The 25,340-nt window shown below is 41.3% G+C and overlaps 1 protein-coding gene across 1 annotated transcript in view; it reads right to left on the bottom strand.

The window, feature by feature from the left end:
- Window positions 1–25,340, bottom strand: part of smoc1 (SPARC related modular calcium binding 1) — a 43,301-nt gene that overhangs the window by 6,136 nt on the left and 11,825 nt on the right. Inside the window, exons 2-13 of the mRNA XM_070920559.1 lie at window positions 20,113–20,278; window positions 19,576–19,659; window positions 17,167–17,279; window positions 16,891–16,990; window positions 14,933–14,983; window positions 14,303–14,350; window positions 11,644–11,733; window positions 11,101–11,181; window positions 6,079–6,271; window positions 4,121–4,203; window positions 931–1,036; window positions 31–275 (exon numbers count right to left, since the gene is read on the bottom strand). Of these exons, the coding sequence (XP_070776660.1) occupies window positions 31–275; window positions 931–1,036; window positions 4,121–4,203; window positions 6,079–6,271; window positions 11,101–11,181; window positions 11,644–11,733; window positions 14,303–14,350; window positions 14,933–14,983; window positions 16,891–16,990; window positions 17,167–17,279; window positions 19,576–19,659; window positions 20,113–20,278 (1,360 nt within the window). The remainder of the gene's footprint in view (window positions 1–30; window positions 276–930; window positions 1,037–4,120; window positions 4,204–6,078; window positions 6,272–11,100; window positions 11,182–11,643; window positions 11,734–14,302; window positions 14,351–14,932; window positions 14,984–16,890; window positions 16,991–17,166; window positions 17,280–19,575; window positions 19,660–20,112; window positions 20,279–25,340) is intronic.

Here is a 25,340-nt window from a genome sequence, read left to right as displayed (position 1 = left end):
GTATTTCCCCAGCTTTCCCTTTCCTCTTACCCTCCTTGCTGACGCCCAGGCACCCTTTCAGCTCCTGCAGGGAAATGGCCCTGTCCTTATTCAGGTCACAGTAGTCGGTGAACTTGCGGGCGCATTTCTTGGGTTTGGCTTTCTTCTTCAGGTACCTCTTAAACGGCTTGAGTTCCTTCTTGTTGATGTCGTGGCTGCCATTGTTATCCAGCTGGGCGAAGTACCAGTGCACTACCCTCTCCTCTAAAGTGTGACTGGGATCAGGCTCAACAAACCTGGTTAGAGGAACAGATGGGAGTGAGAGCATGGATGTTTCAAAACGTAGAATGACTGGCATAAAGGGCAGTAGCAAAATATGATCTGATGTAAACTTCTCAAAAGGTAAATTAAAGGCAGAAATGCTTTTTCAAATGTGCATTTAAAGCCTGTTAAACGTATTAATCCTGCATGACTCACTTCCATTTAATGTGTAATCACATCACGTCACACTCAAAAAGATTGGTCCATTTTGTTGATTTCTCATGAAATGAAATGTACATTTGGATACTTTGGGCAGTCTTGCTTTCTGTCAGAAAGTGACATCTTATTTTATTTCAGCTTAGCTTGCAATAAAATCACTTTAAATCAACTTTCTGCTTTGCTTTGCAGAAGGAAAGCATGGACAGCTTTAATGCAAATACCTTTCAGTCCCATCAGGGTATATAGTTCTAGCATTGATGGAAAGTGAACACCAAACCCTGTCAGTGTCTGTGCCAAGATCTGTGCGTTGCATGTCACAGATGAAATATGTGTGTTCAATTCCGAAAACCAGTGGGAAGGAATTTTTGAGAAAAACCAGAAGAGGTGGGAGTTTCTACAAAGAATGAGCCATGAGGTCTCCTGCTCAGGTACAACTCTCTTGGGTCTTCAGTGGTACGTTACACTACTTACCTCCCACCACCAGAGGGGGCTGGTGAGGTTATGGCTTGCACCATGTCTGTGGTGAGGGCATCTAACAAGCTTGTAATGAATTCCACTTTCTTCCCCTCTGGGCAGCCTGGCACAAATCAAAGACAAAAATACACCAAAATTACCTTCCACAACTAATTTGAGTCATTACGGCACAGTGAAGCTGAAGTGCCTCTAAAGCCTCAACACCAGTGAACCAGTGTGACAGATGTCAAACGGAAAACGGCTGTTACACGGTAAAAGAAAGCATGCAAACCTTGCCCAGAGCATAATGACAAACCAGGTGTATCTGGCATACGCTCACAGTTACTGGTGAATCACTGTGAACATATTTTCAATAGAAGTGAAATACATAGTTTGGCTGTTTTGTAAGAGTTCAGAAAAGCAGAGCTGAGGCACATGGCGAGAGGTGGAACAGAAGTGTGTGGTGATGAGAGAGTTTTGTTGAGCAGTGCAGACCTGTTAACTTTTATGACACAATTCTGAACACCTTGGGTAGCTCTCTTTAATTGCCCAGATGTATGGTTTTAATAGCACGCTAAACCAGTGCAAATTTTTCCCTCCTAATTGTGTCTCTTAAAGGGAAACTTCAAACGCAGCTGCATAGTAAACTAATCTTCTCATTCTTTTTTTTTTTCAGTCTCTTTTGCTCAAGCTTTCTTAGTCGATCCCCTCCTCCTCTTCCTCTGAGCGCTTGTGGCCTCCTTGTTCTCTGCTCTGTTCATGTCTTTTCAATCCTTTTGTGTCGGCTCAGGGGGTTCTGTGGGAGGTGGGCCGCTGCCCCGCCAGGTGAATCCAATTAGCATTTCCTACGACACGACAAGCTCGGAGAAGCACTGCCTTGCTGCGCCTTAATCCATGTGTTAAATTGGGAGGTGTTATGAAGCGCAAACCGTTATGTCGTATGCTGCCTATGTGGCAAGGTGTTAAGGGCACAGTGTGGTGCAGGACCTCTGGCGGCGTCAAACAGGCTCAGGGCCACTTCAGATTTGGTCTTGTTAATCTGAAGACTGAAAACACATTAAAGCTGTATTAAAAACGTTTGTTTCTCTAAAAATACTCACATCTCATCAGGCATAGACAGAGGGAAGGTCCACAAACCATTAAATCAAAGTAATGTTCACTTATGGCACATCTTCGCTGGTTGCATATGTTAATAACCTGTGAGAAGCTGAAGTACGGAGATTTTTCTTCTCAGTTTCTTTATCTTTAGCGCCTTAAAAAAGTTACAACCAGATAAAGCTGTTCATACAAAAATGCACGGGTGCTTAAATTATTTCCAACTGTCACTCCAACATCGTAGGAGACTGTATTTCATTCCTGGTCTTTGTAGTGTTATGACAGGACAGGAGCAAATGTAAACAGAATATTTTATTTGTTAATAGACTAGATAAGACCAAACTATTTTCACCAAAGGCTTTTAATATATAGATTTTGAACAAAACACAGTTCCTGAACTGACTGAACTGGAAGTTAACAGATCCCAGCCTTTGGTCTCAGGGGAAGAGCTCTTATCTGCTCCTCCTCACAGAGGTGGTATTGTGCCACTTTGTGTACAGTGAGATTGAACCTGTATCTGCATGCTGCTCATAGACTGCCCTCTCAAGCATTCTTTTCTCCTCTTGCATTGATGTGACAACCATGAAATATTGTGCTTTGTTGTGGCGGTTCAGAACATCCCTCTACAGTACATAAAAATATCTCCACTCAGCACCCTGTGGTCTCCAACACCCCCAGCAGCCCCCCCCCCCCCCCCCAAGCCTCACCACCACACCCCGCAACACTCACACCTTCCATAAAACATGCCACACATCTGCTGCACAGTCAGGAGTCATGCTTGACTCTGTAAACTCACCAGATGGGGAATTAAATAAGAGTTACAATGCAACCTTAAATGATGGGGAAACAGAGGGGCAACAAAAGTAAGTGAGCAGTAACAAGGGCAGGGGAGTATGAGCCGAGGTTGCGACCTCTGGTTCAGAGGAGAGTCTCTGATCTTTGCTGTCAGGGAGTCCAACACCACAAAGTGAGGTTTAGTCGATTCTTAATCAAATGCCTCTATCTGGTCAGTTAGTATGACAGTGAAAAAACAGACTCTTCAAGTCTCCGAGCTGCAATGCTGTAACTAAGCACCGCAGGTCAAGCTTTGTATTTCTCCACATGCTGAAGCAGTGTGCATGGGGCATTTGTGAGAGATTCTCCGTACAAGAGCAAAAGTGTAATAAATAGCTCAAACAGTGTGTTTGTCTGCTCTGGCGTAAGCTGCTAACTAGCTTACTACCTACAATGGTGACCCAGTGGTACCTCAAGGGCCAAGGACTTTTCATACTACATAAGTGTGTGTGGTTACAGGTCACAAGCCCCGGTCACGACGGGCACATGCACTGTGTAGTATTTCACCATTGTGTGGAAACTGGGCCTGGATGCTAACAGTGTTTGCGGTAACATTGGCAGCTCTGTCCCGCTCTTCATTGGATTTAGGGAAGTTTACACTCCAGCAACTCCGGCCAAAGTCATTATTCAAGATAGCGTTACGTTTTCCACAACACATCGGGTAGTCCACATCTTGAAAGCCTTTTCTTTGGTAACAGTAAAAGTGAAACATACAGTTGCGAACAGTGAATCATAAATTTCACCTTTGTGCTACTTATCCAAGTATGTAAGCCCAGCAGCCAACCAGCGTTATGTTAGACTGAAAATAAAGTCTCATCTTACCCTTATTCTTATTAGACTAACTACTTCTACACTGCAACACAAGAACATTGCTGCTGCTTTTTTATTTCCATGTCTTGTTCGTGGATCATCAGTGTTTTCAGCCAACTCACAAAACATGTTAGCCTAATTAGCTAACTAGCTGCAACTGCCAACAACAGCAAAATCGATGGTCACCAGCTAGAAACGAGAAGCCGGCTTTTTGATTTCAAGGTTAAATCTCCCACTGTTACCACTGTAAACTGCATATAGACATAGCAACAGTAACTCAGGAGGGCGGGGCTTAGCAAATGTCAACAATGGTTGTTTGGATTATTAGCATATTTGAGGGAGTGCCAGTGATAATTTACTCCTCCATTTGTTAAAAATATGTTTTGACACAAGACAATAAATAAAATTCGGTTTCTGCAACCCCCCAAGCCCCAAAATGAGTATAACTGCAGTGAAAAGTGAAGAAAACCTGTCAGGTCTCTGCCTTGGAAGGGATCTTCTGTGTCTGAGACGCGAGATCCTGCTGCACCGTCACACTCCGGCGTCTGGTACCTGTTACACAGAGAGGAGAGGACAGCAGGAACATGGCTGCATGAGACTGAAGAAGAAGCTGAAAGAATAAATCTGTTTTAGCAATGTTTGGAAAACCTTGACATCCAAGTAGAAGCTCGTCCATGATGACAAATTTGATCAGCCATAGGAAATAAAACAAAGATTGACTTGACAAAAAAAACAAAAATACAAAAGATTTCCTGTTTTCCCTCCAACAATCTGAGGCGGGGCTCAAAACCAGGAGACGTTATTGTCGATCTGCGTTATGAAAACATGCGCTCTCCCTAATCTCCTCCCATTCATGCTGTTCTGGTTTCTTTAAACTACAACCTGTTGCTCTTTGGCTTTAATATGTGTATTCGTTTTTTGATCTGTAAAGAATTATTGACAGTGATTAACCTCTCTCTTCATAAACGCTTAATAAATAAATTTGATTTGACGTACACAAAGCTTTGTTTCAGAGCCATGACAAACTGTTCGGCATTATGCGTGGCATGACTCGTTTTCTCCTGGCTATTGTATCAGTGGTTCTTGAATAGGATGGAAAATTGAGCATGTGTGTCTCATTTGGTTCTTTTTTTTTTTCAAAGTAAAAGCAAGTTGTCATTTTTTTTTCAGTCTGCAGGGCCACTGATCCAAGATGGGATGTCTGATGTATGACTGCATGTTGCTGTCCAGAGGAAAGAAATTGGGATGAGTGACATGAGGTCTAGTCCAACATACATGAAATTCTCATATGAAGAAATAATTGCTTTAAGTTGAAATGCAGATGAGAATTTGGTTTGTGCAAGTTTTGCTACTATGCATGTAATTTATTCATTATAAATATGCTGGTATCTCATTGATTTGAAATTAAACTTGGGCTGTCCTGTATTCAAATAGTAGCAAGACCAAACTAACTTAAAAAAATGTTTTGATTGGAGGAAAGTCTGTACCTCATCCCGTAAAACATAAACCCTTTGTGGATTGAGAATGATGAAGCCCCTTCAGGAACAAAAACAGCTCATCTATTTACCGGTGCATGCTTGCCGTTTTTCAAACATCCTTTTCCTTCTCTTTCCCTTTGTCCAGCGTGTTACAAGTTGTAATATTCACGTTCTAGATACAAATCATGAAAAGCTTTTAAACAACCAAAACATGAGCAATGGGCTTCATTTATTCAGCATTTTTCTGTTGCCTCATCTCCATCCCTGTGATATACAGCTCTTGCAAAAACCCATTGTGCCTCCGCCATTTCCCTGAAAGCAATATAAACAGCAGCAACTGCACTGAAAACAAATGTCTTACCAGTGTTTATGGCCAGCTAAATGATATTCCCATCAGAGCTTGAAGCTAATTGCTTTGCCAAGTGAAACCAGCAATTTGACAGCTTGGATCCAGAATTCCTCAAGAAATTTAAGGTCTTAGCAGCGGGAGTAGCTTATAGCCATTAGCTCTAGGGATGGCAATGTTGGTCTGTTGGTCCACCACTTTTTTCCAGACTGAAATATATCAACAATTATTGATGTCTTGCCATGAAACTGGGTGCAGATATCCGCCCAGGCGTTTAATCCCAATGACTTTGTTGATTCCCGGACTTTTCCTCTAGCCCCTCCAGCAGGTCAAAGTTTTCATGCATGCTAACACGCTAAACTAGGATGGGGAACATGGTTAACATTATACCTAAATAACATCAGCATGTTAGCATTGTCATTGTGCACATGTGAGCCTTCTGACATTAGCATTTAGCTTGAATAGATAGCCTCACAGAGCTGCTATGACTCGAGAGTCTAGAGACACCTGACAACTAGCTCCTGTATGTATGTAGTAACGGCACTTTGCATTAAAAGTTGATTTCAAAAAATAACATTGCTTCCAAAAAATAAATTACATTACCTGGTGGAGGTTCCAGGAATGGGCCGTCCCGTGTCCACCAGAACACACCAGCAGTAGCCTGTGGACTGGTGGCACTGGACCGGTTTGTAAAGGCCTCCGGGCCCACAGTCGGGGATGAAAATGGCCTCACGAGGATTCTGCCGAGCCTCGTCCAGTGCGCTCTGTCGCTCCTGGTCACAAGAGGGAACTTTCTCTAAAACCATGAGAAACACACTCAATACAGAGGCACCACAGTCGGGAAAACAGAAACCCACAAAAAAGTTATCTGTCACAAGGTTCATAGGGGAGGGTGGAGGATAAGATGGAAGAAAACTCTGTAGGATGTGGTGAAAGCTCTGGAAAAGAAGTGGAAGTTTTTTTTGTTTGTTTGGATTTGGTCTTGGGTTCCGAGGACTAAGCTTCAAAAACGATCCTTCAGAGACCTGAGGCTACAGATGCTGCTATGGACACAAACAAACCTCACCAAGCTGTATAAATGAATCTGTATCCAGCAACATATTAAACATGAAGCACTGCTACCACAAAACCTTTACTAGCCCTCCCTCAGGTTGTATTAGGAAGTCTTTACCCACCACGATCTGTCATATCTGTCTCAACAACAACCGCTTGGCCCTTGAGAGATGCTCCTGTAACACCTTGTCCCACCACACTATATTTACATTCACATCCATTTAGTCCATTGCTCACTCTTAAGCCAAGTACAACAGAGCTGCATGCTAACCTCGTTACCATGGCAATGAAGTGTGCTTTTGCCACTCCTTATCCATCTTTCATTTTACATTCAAGTGTGCTATGAAAGCATTAAGCTACAATGAGAGGTTGATGCTAACCGTTTGGAGCCTCGTCTTCAGGGTGGTGACGTGGTATTTTCACATTGTGGAGCTGATTAGTGCCTCAGCCGTGCCGGTAGTCTCAGCTCACACAGTTCCAGTAACCAAAGCATAATTAAGACAATACGACACAGTCGCTGCCTGATTCAACATCAGGAAAGGAGCTTGTGAAATTAGATGTGAGGCTTCTCCTCTACAGAATTTTAAGTATATTCTCGACCCCACAACAGTGGTGGAGGAGGCATCATTTACTTAGACTGGCTATAATCAATCGTTTTATATTAACACTGGATCAAGTGCGTACTTGTATGTGAAAGGGGTCGCTCTCTTTAATCGAATAATCCTGCTGTCGGTCTAACACATGTTGCATGAGCATTCATACCTGTCAATCCATGGCACTCACAAGAACAAACTAGTTGATTTTCAAACTTTAAATATGCAGGATTTCATCAAGAATGAGATAAGTTAATAGTTTCTTAGAGGACAGAAACAGGAAGAGATTGAATTTATTTCACAAATCATGATCTACAAATGTTAAGCACTTTGTCATCCTCCATGGTAATCTTAATAAGGATGGAGTTGACAGTGGTGGCTGGTTCAGCAACAGACCTGAGGCCTGCCGAGGAGGGTGGGAGGTGTGTGTGTGTGTGTGTGTGTGTGTGTGTGTGAGAGTGTGTGAGAGAGAGAGAGAGAGAGAGAGAGAGAGAGAGAGAGAGAGAGAGAGAGAGAGAGAGAGAGAGAGAGAGAGAGAGAGAGAGAGAGAGAGAGAGAGAGAGAGAGAGAGAGAGAGAGAGAGAGAGAGAGAGAGAGAGAGCGTTCATGTTTTCTGAGCATGGCTGTCAACAGAGAACTAAATGTGTCCCTACACTAAAGAACTTTTTCTTCTGCGAAGACTCACACAAGTGTTCTTAGCGCAGTGCCGTGGCTCTGGTCCTCGCCAAGGTTCCTTCACATCCAAATTATTTAGCACTGTTTATTATACAGAGGTTATGCTGGCGCCAGGCGCTAGGATTCCCAAAAGAAAATTGTTTTTATACATATAAATGGAAAAGGGCTGGACGCTTGCAATGTAATCCTCTCAGTTTTGTGTGGAGTTGAAATTCAATCTACGACTTCTTTGCCTGCCTTGCATTTCTGCTCTATTTACTTTTTATTTTTGTTTCTTTTTCAATTTTATATCTCTTCCCTTGGCAGGAACTGATGAGAAACGCAAACCCTCAGAAAACAAAGCCACACAAGTGGATGTCAGGAACCACTGTAACAATTTGCTTGTTGTTGTGGTACTTTTTCCTTTGGGGCAAACTGATAATGGACAAAAGATGACCGCCTGCAGTATCTTGGATGAGAACTGGTGTGCCCCATTTTATGCTTTTCACTTTGGCCCTCGTCCTCCAGGCACTGAGCCAAGTGAAACTATTCTTAAATCACTTCTCTTTTCCTTATTTCTCTGTTACTTTCTTTCTCTTTTTTTATAATACACATTTTATCACTTTCAATCCCTTCCTCCCACCTCTCTTAGCCTTTTGTCTCTCATTCTTTCACTTTCCTTTTCTTTCTCTCTCTGCTTCTCTCTATCCTAATACCTCTCTCTCTGAACCTACCCCCACCCCACCCAGCGCTCTCTCCTCTTCGCTTCACTCCAATGGCTTTCAGCTGTGGGGTAATCACTGCAATATTGTCTCTAGCAAGCCTTCTCTGCAGTTAAAATAGCGGAAATGTTAGTAATAGGGGAACTCTGTGAGTAGGTATGTAGGTGCGTGTGTGTGTGTTTATGACCTAAAGTGCAACAAAACCAGAGAAGATGGAGAATTCACTCATAAAATGGATGAATGTCATTTTCAACAATTGTTACTTTTCAACACATCATTCGTTAGCAACGCGTTGCTGTCGTCGCTTATTGTGCTGAAAAGTAAAACACAAGTGCATGCTGCCTGAAACTAGATATACAAAAAGGATTAAAAGAAACAAACACCCTTTTTTAGAGTGCAGATTTTTATACAAAATCATGCTCTTTGGTGACATGATCGCATTATATTCCTTCAGAATTTTGTTTTTCTTTTGTTGGCCTCGCCGCAAGGGAGGAGCGGCGGTTAGCGAGTTTCTAGTTCTGCACACACTTGCTAGACAGAGCACTCCCCCCTCCCTACAACATTAGAACAACAGCATGTCAAAGTCTGGCAAGAAAGCATCAGTTTGAAAAATGGACTTTGCATTGCTTTGCCTAAGCAAACACGTTTCACTAACACAATACCCGCATCGCTCTAAATCATAATTATGGAGTATCCAGAGCCAGAAAATGAATAATGTAGTTTATGTGCGCACAGGAGAGCTGATTTCTGAGCTCTCAGGTTTTCCAGCGTGTGGAGAGAAAGACAGGGAGGTGCTGATTCTGAGGAGTTTAAATATTGAGGATTTGGTGCACCAAATTTTCTCTCTCAAATATAGTTGCCAATTGCCGATCGAATGAGCTACTGATTGTTTCATCTCTAACTGAATGTACTCAGGTATCAGTGGTAAAAGGACTGGTTTTCAAATCAGTTGAGGATGAAAAGAAAGGACAAAAGTTTGAGTTTACCTTATGTTGGATGTAAAATGTGAATCTTTGAAGTAGTAAAGTGTAGTAACTATCGGCAGCTATCATATAAATGTAGTGAAGTTAAAAACACAATATTTCTTTCTGAAATGTAGTGAAGAAAACGTTCTACCACAATGAAAATGCTAAAGTACAAGAACATCACAACTGTATTTGAGTAGATGTACTTTGTCACTTCACACACAGGAACACAGCTATTTCTATGTACATGTGCATATTCACACACACAATCCTCACAATCACTCATAAACACACACATATTCACAGTCAGACATTGAATCTCCTTTTGATAGACACATCCACCAACACACCAAAACACACATCTACTATGCATCTACTATATGCAATCACATACAGATGCCGTTGCAGACGCACACATCGCTCATGTCTCAAACGTGATGACATCTCCCCCTCAGTCGGCCTTGTCACTTGTACTTTGAGGACACCGGATGCTAATTGGAAACAGGAAGCTGGTGTTTCCCCAGAAGTTTCAAAGTGCTGTCACAGTGAATATCTCTGAAATAAAATATAATCCTCAATGCCGCCCTGACCACAGTTTCCCCTGCCACATCCCCATCATTCAAATACCAAGAAACCCCATATTATAATCAACTGATTGTGTGTACTATTGTGTGGGAGAGAGTGAACTTTGTGTCCTAATATAACAAGCACACATTTAAGGTGGACATTGGACTACATCGGTCAAATCAAAAAAGATTAGCCTTAACTACGGGACATTACAACTCTCCTCTGCATCACCTCAGTGGCAAGCTAGGAGACATTACTGAAGCAAAGCATAACCGATATACCAAAATAAAAAAATGTTTTATTTAATAAAAGACACGAAACATCAGTCCTATATATCAGCTAACCAATATATCCGTCCAACCCTAACACACACATACACATACACAGACACACACACACACACACAGACACACACACACACACTCAACCCCCACCATATTCACTCATGGACTTGCTGCAAAAGCGTGAAAGCCGTCCAGCTGCCCAGAGGGTAGTGAACATGTCGAGGCGTAATTGAAAAGGAGACAGAGAAAGCTAAACAAATTACACCAAACGAAAGAGACCAGGAAATATAATCCCTGCAGTGCAGGGCTGTCCTCAAACTGGAAATGTTTTACATTTCATCTTATGCTAGTGGCTTTGGAACCAGTTACACCGGAAACAAGTTGATACTTTCAGAGTGTTCACTTTATTTAGGGTTAGGGCTACTTCTCTGGTACGGTTTTCATAGTCCTCTGAAGATCAATATATGGCTAATAATTGTATCCTGAAAACAGTGCATGGGTGATATTTGAGGAGGTGGTTGTACTTGGAGGAGAGGTGGGTTTATCAGTGATATGGTCAAGGACATGATCCCACACTGGCTCCCAACACACAAAAACTTCCACTTGTATTTGAAACAACTGTGTTGGGAATCTATGGCTACTGTGTTGATAGGTATTATATCATATTAATTAGGAACTATTGGCTGTTTCGACTGTAACACTATTGTTCCATACAATTTTTAGGTGAAAATTGAATGTGCATATCAACGTGTAAACTTCTCAGAATGAGGATGGGTGTCTGTCTCACCTTGCTTTCTGGAACTGGAGCTGTTCTGCTTATTGTCCTTATAAACCAGCTGTTTTATCCACAGAGTTGGAGCAGTTATCTCTGCAATGACAGGAAGACAGAGTATAGATCAATAACTTTCTGACGTTTAGATGATCTCCACAGAATTTGTGACAGCCAAGCTTTATTTAACCTCATCAGCCATGCCGCATCCACCAGTAACTGCATATTTCAAACAATCGCACAGCCAAACCAAAATTGAAATTGCATCCAAGATCCCAGTACTTCCAAAAATATCAAATATGTCATCTGGTATTTCTGACAGTTGAGTTTTCCATTTGATATAACGGTGCATTGTTAAGAAATGGCATCTTGAGTTTAAATATTAAAATCTTGACACACTGCGGCTTCACTGAAGTGTTGGAATAATCTGAGGATCCACAGCTTAAAAGTCCACAAAAGAGAAATCTCATGAGCCACATTTTAACCCAAAGTGGTCGTTATGAAAATGCTATGCACCTTAGCTGACTAGCTATAAGTGATCAGTAGTTAAAGGAGACTTACCATCACCCTCAGGGGGGACGTGAGTCTCCATGGTGGGTGTGGGCTTGGAGCCATCATCTGGGTTGAGGGTGAGAAAGAAACGGAAAGAGACTACCATTATTGAGGTTAATACAATCTACTCTCCAGAACTGTTGAATGGTTGGGATTTGCACATGGCCCGGCCAAGACAGATAGAAAAAACAGACAGATAGACAGATTGAATAATAGAACATGTGGCTCCACATCTCTCACATACACATCAATGAATCAACACCTCACACCGACATTCTCACACCAACATGATCAAGCTGCACATTCAGCACACTCCCCCACAATCGTACGGTAAACCATACACACACCCCCATCAGGACCTACAGGTGTAGTATGTGTTGATAGGGACAGAAAGGCCCACTCACAACTTATCCAGAGGTGAACAGACCTCTGAACAAATGAAGGAGTGTGAACTTCATCATTCTTGATTGTCAAAATAAGACGATTTGTCCAACTAACTGCTGATGTTGGTTCGGTCAGTCGGTCGAATTGGTTGGTCCGCCCCAAACGCTGGTCCAGTGTACGATCTCAAAAAGTAGCCAGACTGCACTGAAATTGGGCAGTGATAGTGATGGTCTCCTGAGGATAATTTCAAATGACTTTGGTGATGGTCTCCATCGTCACCCTTGACTCACCCCTTGGTCCATGAGAAGGATTTCTCTTAAACAAATGTCCAGATTTTGCAGAAATGTCTTATGGATATTAATGATATTCAAAAAATGAATTGTAGTATTTTTGGTTGTCCCCCTGACCTTTCCTTTAGTGCCACAATCTGCCCAACATTTAATTTACTGCATTGCTCCATTTGAACAGTAGAAATATAAAGACATTTATTCTCCCAAGTGGAACGCTTTACATTTTAATGGCCTTTCCAGTAGCATCAGGATAAACTTTGTGTGTTTCTAGCACATGCAGCACTGAATGAATAATGACTTCTGACTCTGATAAAATTTTTTTTTAAAAAAAGCGCCAACAAGCGTTGTAGTTTCTCAGTGTTTCTCAGTTGGATTTGGCCACAAGCAAACCGCATGACATACTAACCAAATTGTGTTTAACAAGTAGTATTATTAAAGATCTCTGTATCACCATATTTATGACTCTACATCCTAATTAAACTTTGTGAAAACTCTTAAAAGTTTGGGCTTCTTGGCTCCCAAGCTGCAGGCTGACTAAACTATCAGACTTTCTTTCATCCTGTTTTCTTAAGCGCTGTATGCCTTAGGGGAAAAACACATCAGAATTTGATCATGAAGTATTTCAAATTATAGAGTACTCTTCATAAACGTTGTCATTTTGGCAACCAAAATGTGTTTACAAGTTATTATGAAGTGATATTTGCTGGCCTTAATCTTTTAGTCAAAAATGTGTCACTACTGTAAATAAACATTATGTGGTTACAACACATAGTAAACATCATATTCTCACTGTCCTAACATCTTTCCACAGCTATAATACTGTGTAAATAAAGAGAAAATCTACATGAAAGCAGGATTCAAATACAAATGTTTCTTTGTTAAATTTGTTAGAACTACTGTCTTTTTCCCAAACATTTCTAGTGTTTGACACTCACACACATAGAATGACACAACTGAATGAATACAGTTCATATTCAGTATCAAACCTTTCCTAATTCCTAAAATTTTCTTCAGTCAGATTTGGGAAAAATGCCCCAAACATCATATTTTACTTGGTAACTCAGGCCAAAGAAAATATTCTGAAAGGCTGAAAGAGTCAATGTCCTGTTTAAGAATATGATAAGTTGTAATGGATCTTAGATGATGCTGTGAATTCAGCTACCTAGAATACTCACCCATGTGCAGTTTTGTAGCATCTGGAACACTCCTTAGGAAATAATTCAATCAAAAGCAAACCACAGAGAACTGGAGTCATTCTACAAACACTAAAGTCCTTAAATCAGACGGCTTGTCAGCACATTCAAGCACTTGAGGTCAAACTGACCTGATCTGGTCAAACTGTAAATAAAATACAACAGTTACTAGGTTGGTCTCAGACAAGTGCAAACCTGGGTCAAACAACCTCCTGCAGATATGCTACAGATTTCTTCTTTCTTTGACAACTTTCATTTTTTACACTTTCATACACTTTACATTTCTGAAGCAGCAGACAAGTAGTAGTAGTTTTCTTCAAATGACAGAATTACTTTGAGGAAACTAGAGGAAAACTGTAGAACTGCAATACTGTCATTCTTGACAGTTTTGGCATATTTTACAATTTCAGCAGATACAGTATGAAGAAAGACACGACTGGAGCCAAACCAGTCACGCTTGTGTAGTGTGTCCATCATTCAGCATACAGTACCGTCCCTGATGCATTTACTGAAGAAATACCTGAGTATTTGGTGTACTGTAGTGTCTGTGTCTGAAAAATGCTAGTTTTAAGATGTATTCTTTAACAATAAAGACCATATTAATCCAAATCCCCTTAAAACTACAAGTGAAACATCAGTCACGTAACTTTCTGCTCTGCACAAATATGGACTTTACACAGATCAGCTGGAACAAAATCAGGTCAAAAGACATTTTGAACTTTTGCTCTCTTTCTGTCTCTTTCATACAAATAGGAACACTCACTGGCATGCACACACAACCTACAGCGGATCTCAACTCACCTTTTCTACCCGAGTTCGGTGGCCCGGGAGGTTTATCGGTTACTGACCCTGTGGAAAAAAAACCACAAAACATGTACAAAGCAAAGACTAGAGAGCAGCAACAACCCCTCTGGAACATTTACGAATTTGACTCCAAGATGCTGTTTATCCATTTTAGAAACAATTTACCACCTTACTGAAAATGTAGTATTTTGCAAGAGCTTGAGTCACGTAATAGAATTAAATTTGATTGTTCCAACAGAACGCAGGCCAACAGAAGAACATCACTCCCACAGATTACCCAACGCTCTGACGTCTTGACTTGGAATTAGACGCAGAGGTTTATCAAAGCTTGATGAGTACATTCTGTTAGTACTTGATAGCAGGCACACATTGAAACATTATGCTAGTTGCGTTATCTTAACGCTGACCAGTCCAAATCTGAGTGATCTGCAACATCTGTGGAAAATTACTATCAAAAAAAAGTTGCACATTTCCAAATATCATCCTCGTTTGGTGCATGCAGGTAGTGGGTTTCATGCATGGATGCACGGAGAAAAAGAGCAAAATTAGACTTAGACTCATTACAATAGAAGGGCAGAGGGGAGACATTTTGAGTGAAGGCAACTGGAAGGAAATTTAATTTACTACCTGACAATCCACTTGTGCCAGCATGAGTTCCCATAAATTCACGGAAGTTTCCTGCAAATGTATGTGAGATGATTGATTTGGGTCATAGTGTACAGGGGCGTCTGAGCATGTCAGCAGAGGTTATTTGTTGTCAGCTTAGAGGGAAGGAGAGGTGGGCATGTTCAACTGTAACAGCTGTACACAGTACCAGGTTTATTGTGCCCACTTTCTGGCTCCAGTGCCATACATACCTTTGCAAGAAACAATGAAGATATTGGATCTTATGCAGGACAGAAAGGAGACTGAGTAGAGATTGTGTTGTGCCATAAACTACATTTCAGAATTTAACAACGACTTAAATCTGGACAACTGAAAATAGTTCTTCCATTGTGTGCTGGAAGAGTGCCGGAAAAGTCACCGTTCTCCAGACCTCTAGTTACTCTTCATCTGTGCATGAGATGTGTTTTTTTTCTTTTGGAGTAGGGCTGCTTTATTATTCCTTTTTTTTTATTATTATTGATTAATCTGCTGATTATTTTCTCGATTAATTGTTTAATCAGTAAAAACTGCCATCAGAACTTGCTTACTTTGTCCGTACAATGGTCCAAAACCCAAAGATATATCATTTACCATCATATATGACAAAGAAAAGCTGTGAATCCTCACATTTAGGAAGGTTGAAACAGCAAACGTTTGACTGTTTTCCCCAAATACCTGATCACACTGGGGTTCTACTGTGCACAGAAGGGTAATTCTCTAGATGCACACTTAATTGTTTGCTCCAAAAAATCTTTCATATCTGGTGCAGAAATAAGAAATAACTTGACTTACTGATTTTATTCATAAAAGGACTGAAACACAGCAGGTGCCATGGGAAACAATACAGGTGATTAGTGGCACAAGTGGAAAATGCAGATAAACGAGAAGGCACAGAAGATAGAGAGAGAGAGAGAGAGAGATAAAGAAATTGAGAGAAGAAAAGATAGAGAGAGAGCGGGAAGCCTCTGGCGGTCTGTTGAGCAGCTTCAGAGGGGCATGCGACCACTCTCACCACACAAAATTTGCACCATATGCTCTAGTGGCTGTGCAATCCAATTCTGGCAAATACCCTGGTGTGTATTATCCTCTGAGGGAAAATGATGGTGATTATCATAAAGTGTTCCCATCCAGGATGAGTGTGCAGAGCCCCGCTCTCTCTCCTCTGGCCTGCTGAGAGCAGTTAGACGAGGGGGAGAGTGGGAGGGCTGAGGGGCCCCTGGATGTATGGCCATTAGCCTTCTCATTGACCTTGCACCTGCTATATGCCACATGACATGTAATACAGATGTGCCCAGAGTATGGCAAGACAGAACCTCTTTAACTGTAACCCAAAGGCAGAGTTCACTCTTTCTCCTTCATCAGCACAGTCGGGTCATTCATTTCAGATGTAGGGTCAGTTCACCCTCAGTCAGTTTACTTAATTTAAGTTCTACCTCAGGGATGTACCCGCCAGTATACTAATATAACATCCACATCCATTTTCAATCTTTTCTTTGATTAAGGAACTGAAGCCTATGAATAAAAATTATTTCTAGTTGTTTTTGAATCATGAAATAAATCAAATTCCTAAAGTTAATTGGCCCAAACCTCAATGACTTGGCTTCCAATCACTCTTGGCTTCAAGATCCTACAAATGCAGCCACCATTGAAAAATGTAAATGCTTGTTACTGTACACTGCTTCTCCCCCCTAATAAAGACTTGTCGGGAAACGTCCTACCCTTCTACCGGAGTTTTAGTCATACAACCTGTTAAACATTACTCTGAAGTAGAGCTGCTCTAATCACTAATGTGAACAGTACTGAGGCAGGACAGATGCAAGCTGTGTTGGCAGCAGAGTCTTAAACATCGGCGACCTTGTACAGGACGAACGTTTTAGATTCTTTTGAAAAACTCTGGACATTTCATCCTCAGGTTGCCAGGCTGGTTTCCCCCCCAGTACCTGAACACACTGGGGTCCTGTTGTGCACAGAGGAGCCACTCACTGGCTTGCCGTCACTGGTGACACACCAGCAGTAACCTGTCAGAGTATGGCACTGGACCTGCAGAGGTAAACATGACAATAGCTTTGTAATACACATGATCTGGTTTGTATATTTGTAGTGTGTAAATACAGCAAAAGGTGATGCCTTGGGTGAGGGTGATGGTTCAAAGTAAGAGAAAGATGAAGAGTGAAAAACATTTAGGACAAGAAATCTGTGGAGGTAGCGAGACAGACCTGCGCAAACGTTCCATCCTCGTTGCATTCTGGGATAAACATGGACTCCTGAGGTCTCCTGGCTTGTTCCAAAGCCTGGTTCCTCTCAACACGACACTTGGACTGACCTGCATCTGTAACAGATTGACAGGACAGCCTGTTCTCATACACCAACACTACTGGAGTTTTTTTTTTTAACTGAAGATGCGTGTTCTTTGTCAACAGCTCCCTGTTCACACTTGGGAGCTGACTAGTAGAACCACACTTTACTACTGTCGGCCACTGAGCGTCTGACGTTTAAGAGCCTTGCTCAAGGGTCACCTTTTTGATAGATGCACAGGAGGAAGAGCATTATTTATTCACTTTCTGCACTGTTTTTTTCCCCCAGTCAAGTTTTGAGCCATTTTTCCAACTTTTAGGCCACCAACACTGTTTTTCTTTCCTGATGAGGAGCAGCCTTTAACACGTTTTTAGCTCAGGACAAGCTGCAGTGATGGTTGCTAAGCATTCTGAAAAAACTCTCCATCCAAACTGATTTAAAACCCTTTGCACTGCAGATACAAAGACCTTTTATTACACCATTCAAAAAATGCTAAAACAACACATTCCTCGACACTGACCATTACCAGTGCCAGAGGTAGACTATGAGCACCACATTGTTAGTGCGGAGGAGTGCGTCATGTACTCTACTCTGATATTTTGAAATGTCAGTGGAAACTGAGCCTGTGTTCCTGCAGCTCTGATGAGCCAGACCTGCTCTCAGGGGACAGAGATGGAAGTGGCTGAAAGGTCAGAGAATGAAGTGGGCTCCACACCAGCTGGTCACTGGTTCAAAATCCCATCAGCAACTACTGTTTTTATTGCACTCGCAGCCCCTGTGGAGTTGAGCGTCATGTTCAACTGTTAGTGTATACACGTTCACACCAGGGAGCTGACCAGTGCCACCGCAGTCCTCCACTTCTGGCAAACATTCTCCCTGGATAAATAAAAGTCGTCTCTGAATCTGAGAGGAGACAGACATGTTGTCTCCTCCAGAGTAAAAGACTGACAGAGCCAGAGCTGGGTGGTGAAGTCACCGAGAGGGACAGACATGGTTACGTGAATTTATAAACGTGGACTTTGACTGACTGTATATTTAGTCTTATTTTAGAAACAACGCTCATTAAACCTTGTAGTACTCGTGTCCTAAGTAGAACGAGCTAAAACAGTCCAATGTTATATTGCAGACCTCAACAACTCATTTAAATAAGTCATTTTAATAAGATTTATGGAAATGTAATGTCAGCAGTGTGTTCATCATGTCTTGCCTTATGCTTGTCTGTGCTTGTTAGTTGTGACAAGGCAGCAATAAATGCACATCCCAAGGTTTGTTTCTTTATTTTATTTATTTTGTAAGGCAAAAACTCAAACTTTAAGTTTGATTGACTGCAAAGCACATAGTACACGACCTGACTGAAAAAAGACATTTCATCATCTTCATTTTAGAGATTTTGAATAATGAGCTGGTTCGTGATGTGTTGATTCTACCCATGTTGTTTATTCACAGCTAGATAACATATAAACAGGTCTGCCTGTTGTAATAGCCATAGTTACTATGTGTGTTTGTTGTTGTTTGTGGTTGTTTGTGTACCTGTTAGCAATTTATGTGTTTTGTCGTCAAATTTCCCTGTTGTGTTTAATCTGAATCTCACGCACACCTCAACAAGCCTTCGCCAGGCTTTCCCATTGTAAACAAGGATTGGTTCATGAACTGCCTGCTTAAATAAAGCAGCACTTTCATTACAACAAAACAGGCCGGCCGCATCTGCAAAGACTGTGTGAGCTTTGCCCAGTCTCGTTTCCTTGGCACACCACGGATATTATGAAACAAAACCACGTACTACCATACAGAGGGAACAAAATTCACTCCAAAAATGGATTTGGTTGGGACTGATGTTTTCCTAATGGACAGTGGGGCTGAAAAAAGGGGAGGGGGGGAATGCCAACCTTGACTCTAGACCTATCAATCTCTGCTGTTGTTGAGTAGCTGGCATCCAGAGACTGAGGAAGTGTGTGATCCTGGTCTGTAAAAACTTACACGCCTACAGAGAGGCGGAAAATGAAAGACATCTTCTCATTCAGTTCCACTTCCCAAACTCTCTGGTGTTCACTTCGGGTGCATCTTAAAAATGCTCTTTGAGTCTCAAGTAAATCAGTGTATTCTTTTGCTTCCTCAGTTTATAATATATACTCTCCAAGGGACGATTAGGTTACAACTAGGTACAAAATTATTCCAGCATTTCAGGTAAAACATTTAGTGTTGGCTTTGAATCTTGGCAACACAGAACAATCTACCATTTGATCTCATCTCTTCATAATGACTCCCTGTTTGTAGGACTGTTCAAAATCAAATTCAAAGGTGTTCAGTGTGTGACGCTCCCTGGTCCATACCTTTGAGCTCCATGTCTCTCCCCTCAGATGTGAAGGTTGGTGCTGGAGCCACCGGCAACTGATCGATTTTCACCCAGTTTTTACCTGAAAGACGAGTCACATGAAGCTCTGTGTAGTCACGTCATGGTTAAGGCATACTAGAGATGAAAACTTTAGGCCATTAACTCATCATAATATTTGTTTTTTAGGCTGATTTTCTGTCCTGGAGGAGGGGCAGGCAATATATACAGTAAGACAATATACCTTTGTCCACCCTCAGAGATTTTAGAAAATTGTTTAAACCATGTAGCTATCTGTGCTGTCTGAGCTGTGTTGGATTTTTATATGATTGATTCATAAATGTTATGATGTTCTTAGATTTTTTCAGGCATTTAATTTGCTGGATTAGCCAAAAACACACATCCCCGTCCGGTTACTTTGTCCAATTGATTCTCCATGCACGTCATGAAAATGTGAATACCATCTGAAATCTCATGAAGTCTCTTTAAGAAGATTTTCGTAGCGTGCATGGGACTGTAACCAGAGCTGAATTCTCACCTCGACAGCGGCCGCGGTGTGCCAGTGTCAGTGTTTTATCTTTGCAGCGCGCCCTCTGCAGTTCACAGCCGGTCTCATAGCTCCGCCCGTCCGAGCCGCACACCGGCTTCCCCTGCGTCCGTGAGCAGATGACTCCACAGTGACTGTCTCTGTCTCCGATCAGCCACTGCAATGAGAAATACAACAACATGTTGGCATAACAATGAGGCAATACATGAGAAATTTAACTCACTTCAGGTTTCACGTAACACGACAGATACACACTGTACATACATACACAGAAGATTATTGAGCTTTTTTCTCATTCCTTGAAAAACACTTTCTTTCTTTTTGGCTCCTTTTCTTGCTTTCTAGTTTCACTGTGTTTGAACAAAGGCTGCATTCAGATGAATCTGAGATTATGCCAAACTAACCTACAAATTGGACTCATGGGTCACTTGCCCATTTTGCTCAAAACATTTCTTTGCTCCTCAAACACTTGTCGGCCGCTGCCTTTCTTTGTTTAGGCTACTGTAACGAGGGTGTAAGCAGCTCTGCACTGAAGCTCAACCTAGAGGCTAATTTATCTAATTGATCTTTGGCTCAAGACTGGTTGAACCTTGATTAAGTTTCAAAGGAGCCAAACCACATTCGGAGCAATGGGAATCTTTCCTCCTCCTCTCCCCAGATCTTTACTCATGATCTATTAGTGAGTCGATTCTACTCTACAGTTGGAAGACGGCCTTCTCTCTGACAGCAGTAATGGTTCTTGGCTTTGCAGCTGCCTCAAATATATTTAAGGTCTAAAGGATTTCAGGGGAGCACAAACTTTGCCAAAAAGATGGAGTTGTGGGTTAGTGAGGAGAGGGAGTAGGTGTACATTGAGCAGCACCAGAATCCTCTGTTGTGAAAAGTGGCCCAGCAGCATATCTGAGCCAACTGTTGTTGAAAATGTTTCAACTACTTGAAAAAACACAAGGAACTCCTGATTTGTCTTATCCCACAAGTGATGACCAAACTTTGAAGCTGCTCAAACACCTGTTTCATAAAAGACGGGGAAAAAAGGAAAATCAAGCAAATTCTCGAGTCGAAAACTGCATGTGAAAATGTTCTCAAATGCATTTTTCACCCAAGGCCTCTCAAGCAATTACCAGAATGCTTGTTGGAGCTCAGAATCTGACACAGGAGATCTCATTAAGGGCAGGTACGGAGGCAAGAAGGTGGTGGAAAATGAGACGCAGCCAGAAACAAAAGGCACAGTTTCCATCCTTCACGTGCCAAATCCTATCAGTCAATCTGAGGCAGTTTTCGAAATGATCCACAGTAGAAATGCATGTGGAACTTGCATGTACACAAGCACAACTTCTCTCTTTGTCATTCTTTCTCTCCCTCATCGCAATGCCCGACTCAGAAAAGCTGTATTTTGAACAACATCAAAAATGTTGCTTGGAAACAGATTTTCTCCGAACATATAAAGAGCAATCAGACAGACCTGAACAAAGTGTAAGATGGTAACGAAGCCAAACCACTGATGTCATGAATGAGCTGGTGTACAACTGGATCTCATATACAAATGAATCACCAGGAGTTTTCATCTAACGTGCTCTAAACAGATTAACTGCATGGCAATCTCTTTTTTCCTCTGTCAGTGCAGTACTGTACGTCCATCTGTGCCTTTGTGTTGGCATTATTATAAAGAAGTCGGACTGCTCCAGAAACCGTCAGTCATCCTGTATGAATTCGTTGCCTCTCCACCCACTCTGCCCTGTAACGACTGCCAATAAAATCATACTTTAAATATCCACCAGTGACACTTTTTTCCTGGACAATTTGACTTTCATAGATCAGGTGACACTTACACTAATCACCTATAATCTGCTCTTAACTGGAAGAGTTCAGCTTAATGTGAACACTATCTGAAAATCCTTTTACCTTACATTTGAAAACTGCTGATGTATAGAGAAGTAATAAAAGTCTGTATGTTGCATATTATAAATGAGCAAATCATCATTTTAAAGAAAGGGGACAAAATAACAAGAATAAGAGTCTACTTCAATGCTAGCAGCTCTGTGAGGCAGCACTTAACATGCTCACAATGACAATGCTAACAAATTCAGATTTTTTGCTGGTGGCGCAAGATGAAAAGTCAGTGGATCATCAAGTCATAATTCATCCTCTGGGAACCATGAATGTCTGAACAAAATGCTGTGGCAATCCATCCAATAGCTGTTGAGACATTTCAGTCTGGACCAAAGTGGTGCACCGACCATCCCTAGAGCCACGTCGCTAGTGTGGCTAAAAAATGATTCATCAGCCACATTGGCAGCATACTTTTACTACTTGAACTTCATATTTTTTGTCATATTCTGGCTAATACCCCTCTGCCTGACAACCTGGAAACAACACAGGAGTTGTTATAGCACGAATAAGAAATCCAAAATGTGGTGAGGAAAATGAGACACAGGTCAGAAAATAATCTATTAACAGTCCTTTGTGGGTTTGTTTTTTTTTTACTGATACCAGAGAGTATCTGCCAATGCTGACAGTTTTGACAGTCATGAACATTAATTTCTAAATCCCAGCAAAATGTCCAAAATTGAAAAAGGGGGAAATCTGCCAACTGGTGAGCTAATATCACATGCGTCCAATGCAAATTAACTGGTTTCAAGACTTTGTTTGGATAATTTTCATCATATTAGTAAAGAGAATGGTCTTTCTGGCTTGTTTTAATACTCTTACTGAAACAGATGAAGCCTCATTGGAAAAAATGTGGAATTATTTCTCCCCACAGGCAGGATATCTTAACTATGCCTGAAAAATATGATTTTTACAACTAAATATAACCCTATACTAGACCCTAGGTAGACTGTTTAGGCAGTTTTTGGCAGTGGAGAAATTATCATGGTAATAATCACATCTGTCACAGCTGTCAGCACAGGCAGATACTCCATTATCTGCAGAGAGCAAAGAGAGAGATTAGACTTTTCCTGAAATAGAAAAGGAGACTGGAGCTTCAGTATCTGCCAGATAAAATCAGGAGGTGGGGTGGCAGGGTGGTCCAGGGTTTAAGAAAGTGTCGTGAAACTGGAGGGTCATAGGTTTAATCCCCACATAAAACAATGTATCTGTTAAAATATCCAAGATCTGAGCACTTTGGCTGCTTTAACTCCTCCCGTTAAATGTTAATACTTCCCTTAAATTGATACAAAAAAAACCCTCGTATAACAAGGTGAAAGGAAATTTAAACAAACGGGAACAATACTTTAGAGGATACAGTGGAACACAAATCCAACTCTCCTCGCCATAACAATGATGTCCAGAACAAGACAGACGGTTTAATGTGATTTCAGCCTTGGCATTGAAGCATGGTAGAAAATCTCTTGTCAGACCGCTCAGAGTAAAACTAAATTATGATGTGCCTATTTATGAGAAAGTGCAGACAGGGAGGAAAACATAGCACATCATTTTCATTTTTAACTTGCATGTCGTCCTCCTCTTGGCTTCACTGAAGGACAGAAATAATTCAGAAAAAAGCAAGTATCTGCATTGTGTCTGTTTTTCCCCCAGAATAAAGAAGCATATGGCTAGTTTCTTATTAATGTCATTATACAGTTAGAATAGAAAACCACCATTTTAACGTTCTGTTTAAGTATAAGAACGAAAGAAAGCAGTTACATGTTTCTTCCACAGCAGAGGTGGTTAAAAAGAGACGACAAGACTGAGCCAAAGTACTGTGGATGGAAAGCAGTTTGTCTATGTGATGAACTGTTAAATCCTTATGCCTGTCTAAAAAAAGTCATTTAGGTCTATCCGGCCACTCCTCCAGGTTAAGAGCCACAGAGTCTGGCCTCTGCCCACAGACTGACCCATCTTCCTCATCCCTGACTCACAACCTTAATGGATGCAGCTCCTCTACCTCCACTGTCATAATAAAACATTAAATCACAGATTTTGAGACAGCATTGTCCGGTAAGTGGAAATAAACACTCCTACCTAGTCTCCCACATGTAGTCATGTCTTAGTCATACTGTCCCACCCACAGACTCGTCTCCCATAAAGGTGAAACCAGACACTCCGGCAGATCAGAAAAACGTTCTCAATTTATGGTTGGGAGTTCTTTTACTTGAGTTGAAGATTAAAACATTTAAAAGTACTCTTAAGAGTAGGAAAATATGGTTCAAACACTGACTTACACCGATAAGTACACGTAAAAGCATCTGCCCTGTCCAAAGGTAACAAAATCCATCTACCTGCACCTCTAAAGCTCACTGATGATCACGTTATATCTCAGTTGTTTAATCCATACAACAAGCGAAGTGTAAAAACAACAACTTCAGGTTTTACATGGAGTTCTGTGCTGGACTATTTGGGAAAACACACAACTTGTTTTTACTCTTTGGTTTTTCTGTGGATTAAACAAACTGGATATAAAGTGTTAATTAGTGAGTTTACAGGTGCTGGTAGACGGATGTTTTTAACTTTGGACAGAGCCAAGCTAGCGGTTTCCCAGTCTTTATGCTAAGCTAACTGGCTGCTGGCCGTAGCTTCATATTTAACAGACAGATGTGAGAGTGGTATCGATCTTCTCGTCTAACTCTCGTCAAGAAAGCGTATTTCCCAAAATGTCAACGTATTCCTACTAATGGCAATTGGCCAATTACTGATGAAATCCTTATGATGAGCTGTGTGATGTCCTGTACAGTATGTAATTCAAAATAACTATTAGTACATCATTTTCTAAACTCTAGATTGCTTGTGTGTAACAATACTTACCAAAGAACTGTTTCAGATTAAAACAACCGAAGCAAAAACATGTAAATGAATGGAGAAAGAAACATCAAGCCTCCTGGAGAGAATATCAAATGGCAGACGGTAAACTAAACCCTATCTAATCTATTCCGCTGACTCAGACTCTGCACTGTATCCCAGCCACATCTCAGGTCTGATCCAGTCAGTTTCTACGGAAATTCACACCAGCAGTAAATGACACTGAGCCTGGATCACATGGTATCTGAAAAACAACTCTTAACCAGCGAGGACAACTGGATGAGTGAGCTTTGTTTTAACACCAGACAAAGTAGTTTACAGGCAATCAGCAAAGCGTTTGACAACATTCTTACACTTTCCTGTTTCCAGCTTACCAAATACTATCTGAATTATCCTGATGTGGTAAACCCCACCCATCTGGGCACCTAAGGAGGTTAAAACAAACGGTAAGAGTTATTTTCAGTTACTGTCTGACCAAGGTC

This window comes from Enoplosus armatus, chromosome 15 (genome assembly GCF_043641665.1).
Source record: "Enoplosus armatus isolate fEnoArm2 chromosome 15, fEnoArm2.hap1, whole genome shotgun sequence".
NCBI lineage: Eukaryota > Metazoa > Chordata > Actinopteri > Centrarchiformes > Enoplosidae > Enoplosus > Enoplosus armatus.
The sequence above is the reverse complement of the archived record's forward strand: the minus strand, read 5'-3'. Positions and strand labels throughout refer to the sequence as shown.